A 6,000-nucleotide genomic window follows, 5' to 3' on the forward strand; every position below is an offset into this window, starting at 1 on the left:
TAGGAAAGAGGAAGAGAGGTGCATTTTCTGATTGCTTCCAAGCAAAACTTGGTCATCTTTCAATTTGTATTCATTCTTTTCATTTACATGATTGTTGTTATCACATATATTGTTTTCCTGGTTTTATTCTGCATAAGTTCAATAAATCTTCCCTTCTGAAGTTTTCACATTCATTATTTCTTAAGGTATAGTACTATTCCATTATAGTAATGTACTATAGTTTGTTTAACTATTTCCCAATAAATGAGCATCTTGAATAAAACATTTTTGTAATTAAAAGCTTTTGTAAATATTAAAATAGGTAAATAATTTAAAGCAGTTTGCATTATAAATGTAGTCATAAAATTAGATCCCAGTATAATTAATACATTCCTTAATTAAACTAGCATAGTTTGTAATTGATATTTTAAGATAGGTTAGTAACTGCAGGTACTTTGTTTTATGTATTTTAATGAAATTTTTTCCACTTTGTATATGTATCCGGAGTGATCTCTTTTACAAAATAATTCAATTTTTTTGACTAAAAAGAAAAGTTGTAGCAATTTCCTAGAATTATACAATGCAAAAGAAATTTCTAACCAGATATATAATCTAGCTTGCTCACTATATTAATGATTTTCTTATTGCCCTACAGATGCCACAGTTGGAGAAGAAACTTCAGCTAGAATTGGAAGATGATGCCCGAGTCATTGCTTGCCGATTTCCTTTTCCTCACTGGATCCCTGATCATATTACAGGAGAGGGGATAGACACTGTCTGGGCATATGATTGTAGGGGAAGGAAAAAGAGCTGCCTCAAACCTTTGTCAAATATGCATTTGTAGAAAGTCATCCAAATGAAAGCTTTGTTGAAAGCATAATTTATTATTGTGCTTTTATAGTTTACTTACAAAACTGTACCTTAAAATTTAATGTTTTTATAATTAGGAAAATTCCCTGTGGTCTGGATTGACATTTTTTTTTCTTTCTTTAAAAAAAAATTTTTTTTGGTGAGAAGGAGAAAAAAATTAAGGAATAGAAGTAGATTATGAATGAGTACCCAAAATGGATTTACTGTATGTAATGCCATGTACTTGAACTCTTAATCAATATGAATTGGTGGTGATGATTTTCATAGCTAGAACAAGACCATGGTTATGAACAAAAAACCCCTTTAAAACGTGTTTTCTTTAATATAAATATAATTTCCTGTAAATTAACATTTCAATTTCATTTCCCCCTCTTTTGTCAAAATTAGTATCTGAAAAGCTTGCTTTGGTAGACTAATAAAGATTTAAATCTTTTTTTTCCCCTAAATATTAGGAAAAACCCATTTTCAGAGGTTATAGACTCCTTTCCTAATTTAGTGCTTTTCAGTAAGTGAGTCCTGGACCTTTAGCTGAGGGGCAGGGGAACTGACTCCCCGGTTATTGTGAAACCATCAAGAAGCAAATTTAACTTTTATATGTTGGATAAATACCACACATGTATTATTAATTTTCAAATGTATGCAGATGCTATTAAGAATAAAATACAAATTCATTTTAAAGCATTATTGAAGTCATAGTAATTTTCTATCATGTATTTTCTCAATTAATGAATACTAAGTAAAATCACTATCATGTTGGATTTAGTGATGTTGAAAAGTATTTCTTATTCAAAAAGATAGGGAAAGGGGGCAGCTGGGTTGCTCAGTGGATTGAGAGCCAGGCCTAGAGACCGGAGGTCCTAGGTTCAAATCTGGCCTCAGACACTTCCCAGCTGTGTGACCCTGGGCAAGTCACTTAACCCCCATTTCTTAGCCCTTACCACTCTTCTGCCTTGAAACCAATATGCAGTATTGATTCCAAAATGGAAGGTAAGGGTTAAAAAAAAAAAGATAGGGATGCCTTACTTAATGAAAGAGGCAACCAGGTGGTGTAGTGGTTGGAGAGAGTGCCAGGAGGTGACCTTGTGTAAGTCACTTCCACCATTTGCTTCAGTTTCTATAAAATGAGCTGGAGAAAGAAATGACAAGCCATTGTAGTATCTTTGCCAAGGAAACCCCAAATGGGATCCCAAAGAGTCACACATGACTGAACAATGACAAAACTTAATGTTTTATTTAATACGAATATGGTCATTCACTTTGTCTTTCTTGTTGGGCATAAGAGAGTGTTGTTTCACTTGGAAGTGTTGTAAAGGGTATTTACCGTTATTGATTATTGGTATTAGTAGTACCAATAGTGCTCTTGAGGTTGACCCTTGAGGAAAATGACTGCTCAAGTAACTGAAGGAAAACATCTGCTCAAGCCAGTTATATAAAACTATTATAACTATAAATAATTGGATAAAAGGGAAAGTAAAAGGAGAATAAGTATTGATAAGGGATTCCCTATTAATTAATAAATTCTATATAAATTCCCAACCAATCTTTCCCTCACGGGAAGCTTTCTGGATCACTAATAATGATCCTGCTTATTCTATGCTATTTATCTAAATTATAAATTCTAGCTTACTAAACCTATTGCTAAATTTTTGAAATTTCCTTCCCTTCAGCCAGAGATCAACTGTCCCTGAGTCACCAGTTGGTCCTCCCAGCAGCTGCCCTCTGGTGGCCCCCAGAGGAGTTCTGAAGAGCTGCTCAGTAACTCTCTGCTTTCTGATCTAACCAGCTTCCAGCTCCTTCAGATTCAAGATGTTGTAAGTCTTCCACAACCTCTCCAAAAGGAAGCCAGGAACAACCAACCTTCTAGTCTCTGTCCCAGAAGTGGGGTGATGGTTTCTCATCTGATGCTCCTAAGACACTCTCCAAAAATTCCCTATCTCCGACCTTGTCAGGGTTCCATGGCAAATCATCAAGTACCCCAGGAAATCTCAGATCCCTTCTATAAACCTTATGTCTGACTACACTCTATTCTTAACTAAGCTAATTGCTCCTTCATTACAATTATCATTACGGAAGTCAAGGGAAAGAAAACCTTTGTCTACGAGAAGATAAACTTTCTACTTGTGAAAGTTGAAAGTGACTGGAAATAATTGATGCTTCCTATTCAAGTGATACCCACTGTCACAGGAATAAGCAGACCGCCAATAGGAGTAACATTTGTAAGCTAGTGTCTGTCTCCATGAAAAAAATCACTAATTAAAAATAGTTGTTTTCCTATTACTTCTTGAGCCTCCCAAGTTTTGGAGTTTTCCCCCCCATGAAAATGGATAGAATTATTTCTGTACTTAAATAAATTTCCATGGAAAAACCATTCTCCCAGGAAAGGCCCAAGACATTTCTTTGGACCACTTGCTATGTGGATTGATCGTACTCAGTCCTGATCAATCTAGATATGAGTTATACTGTATGTTTATCCTTCATGAAGTATGAGCTTATGTCCTAACCCTTTCATCAGATACCTTTAATTAGATCACATTAATATATGCTCTACATTTATGACTTCTTCTAATAAGACTTTTTAAATGCAGCCCTTGATGGTTCCTTAATTCCATTGGTCAGAAATTCTCACCTTCTGTGATCATAGGTTCATTGATTCAGAGCTAAAAGGGATTTTTAGAAGCAATCCAGGCCAGGGACCCCCCTCCCTTTTTTTATTACATCTGAAGGACCTGAGGCACAGAAAAGAGAAATGATTTATCAAAGTATGAAGAACCTACTATGTGTGAGTTTCTGTACTAAGTTCTAAGGGGTACATAGAAAGGCAAAACCAGTTCTGTCCTCAAGGAACTTACAGAGCCAGAAATCAAGTTCTTTGACTCTAAATCCAATGCTTTCTTCTGTGTTACACTGAGCTATTCTAAACTATCTGATAGCCTTTTTCATTCATTGACTAAAGAACACTAGATTTGGTGTCATTAGACCCAGGTAAAAATTCTGGCTCTGCCATTTAGTAGCATTGTACCTTTGAACAATCTCATAAGTATTTTTTAGGGTTTTGCTATGTGCAAGCAAGGCAGAGTTGGGGGACTTCATGATTACAACCCTATGTCTAAAGGATGGATAGAAACCTTACCTTGCAGCACTAATAGCAGAGGTTCCTGGCATAGACCCATGTATGTCTACCAGATGGTGGGAAAACTTGTTACTGCCTTTGCTGCCACTGGAAAGACCAGTAAAACTTAAATAATGAAAATAAAATATTTATAGAGTGCTTAGTTTACCAAATATGTAACATACGTGATCTAATTTGAGCCTCACCACAATTAAAGGAGATCAGTATTTGCAGGGATTAATTGTTTTCAGAGGGAAACTGAGGTTTGAGCATGATGTTATTTGCCAGTAGTTACAGCTAATATCAGATATGGGATTTGAACCCAGGTCTTGCTTACTTCAAGTCCAGCACTCAATTTGCCATTTCATTCTACTCTAACTATGGTACTCACCACATGGTTTTGGGCTGCCCTTAAGTTTTATATATGCCAGTTTTGGGGAAAAGTATAGTTTTTTTTCTGTTTATTATACTAAGATAAAATGTTGTTGTGGAAGAGTGACTAGAAATTTCTTATCAGTCTTCTTAATTATTAATTAAATCCTTACCTTGTATCATCCGTGTCATGTGCTCTAAGTGAAGTTGATGTCAGGGTTAGCTGGTGTAGCATACTATTGCCTGCATAGCCATCAAATAGATTGTTTTATAACTTAGCAAATAACTCCTAACAGTTATATTCTTAAGCTGTATTTTTCAAGAGAAAGGGGCAGTCAGAAATATGGTAGACCAGGAGTTGACACTTCTTAGTATCATGGTTTTACAGTTGGAAAGTTCCTTAAAGGTCATTTAGTCCAACTCTTTAACTAAAGTGGCCCGTGTCCTCAGGCCACAGGTAGTAAGTGGCAAAGTATAGATTTCAAGTGTAATTTTACCATGCTACAGAAAACCTGGAAAAGCAGATGCAATGAATGGAAGCTTGAAAATCTATCCATCAAGGAAAATTCCAGAGAAGAATGTAGCCTAGAGAAGGCAGTTGTACAAGGAGACACAAACTGTTTCTTACTCTTTTTCCTGGGACTTTAGGAGAAAGAGCTAAAGGAGATTTCTCTGCCTTTATGGTTATTGATTTTTCTCTGGCTGATTTGGAGCTTGGCTCTGAAGACCTTTTAAAGCTGTTAATAATATCCCTCTTAAAGACTATACAACTTTACTTATTCATCTTGAGTTTTATAAAATACTAGGGAAATCCTAAACTCCCTCTCTCCTATCCAAATTCCCTTTACCCCTCCTTCCTTAAAATTAAATCCCTGTTTCTGGTATTTTAGAGAGTTAAATTTTCAGTCAACTTACCCATTCTGAATCCTAGCTTGATTCCAACTGAAAAAGACAGCAGAAGTTGGTGGGGGGGGAGGAGGGAAAGAATTCTGTCTTCCCATTACCTTATTCCTCAGTGTGTTTGTCTGACACCTCCAATTACCATAAACAACCCACACAATTACACATAATAACATGTTATTAATGATTAGATTGTCCCATGAACCCAGGTGACCTTAGAGCCTTATCTGCTACACCTTCTCATTGGTGTTTCTCCAAGGATTGTTTTACTGTCTGTGGTTCTTGCCTTTAAAAGATGTTACCAGTTTGAATTAAAACACACTCATTCTGCTACCAGCAGAAGAGGTCCTTCTGACTCCAGTCTTTTTCTCTGTTCTCTCATTTTCCCTCGACCTTACCTGAGGATCTCCTGGTCCTGGTTCTGCCCACCAGGGGGGCATCTTACACAGCCTGACAAGAAAATGAGTAGAAGTGAATGCTTAAGTAAGTGGAGTAAGTACAGAAAATAGACCAAGTAGAGAAAATGGTGCAGTGTGGTCAAAGGGGAGAAAACTAGTCTTGAAATCAGTTAGTCCTGGGTTTGAATCCTGCTTTTGACATTAGGTAGCTGAATAATGTATTATTTGCTGAAAAGGTAATAATTAATCTTGGGGGAGCTGTTGCTGAGAGTCAGATGAGTGAGGAAAGGTAGGAGTCAAGGTAGAATGACTCCTGTTGTACTCTCTCACTCTCTTCTCCTGGGCTATGGTAACAGTGCAATGTCTCTGGGA

General features: G+C 36.4%; 1 protein-coding gene across 3 annotated transcripts in view; it reads left to right on the forward strand.

The window, feature by feature from the left end:
* The window catches only part of ATPSCKMT (ATP synthase c subunit lysine N-methyltransferase), a 47,776-nt gene extending 43,269 nt beyond the window's left edge, over positions 1–4,507 (forward strand). For 2 of the 3 annotated variants that reach the window (XM_056824308.1, XM_056824309.1), the window contains exon 5: positions 635–1,530. In XM_056824308.1, coding sequence (XP_056680286.1) covers positions 635–823 — 189 coding nt within the window. In that variant the 3' untranslated portion in view covers positions 824–1,530. Of the gene's footprint in view, positions 1–634; positions 1,531–2,516 lie in introns of those variants that run through there. The other variant, XM_056824310.1, reaches the window with a different exon arrangement.
* The last annotated feature ends 1,493 nt before the right edge of the window (positions 4,508–6,000 follow it).

This window comes from Monodelphis domestica, chromosome 3 (assembly GCF_027887165.1).
Source record: "Monodelphis domestica isolate mMonDom1 chromosome 3, mMonDom1.pri, whole genome shotgun sequence".
NCBI classification, from domain to species: Eukaryota; Metazoa; Chordata; class Mammalia; order Didelphimorphia; family Didelphidae; genus Monodelphis; species Monodelphis domestica.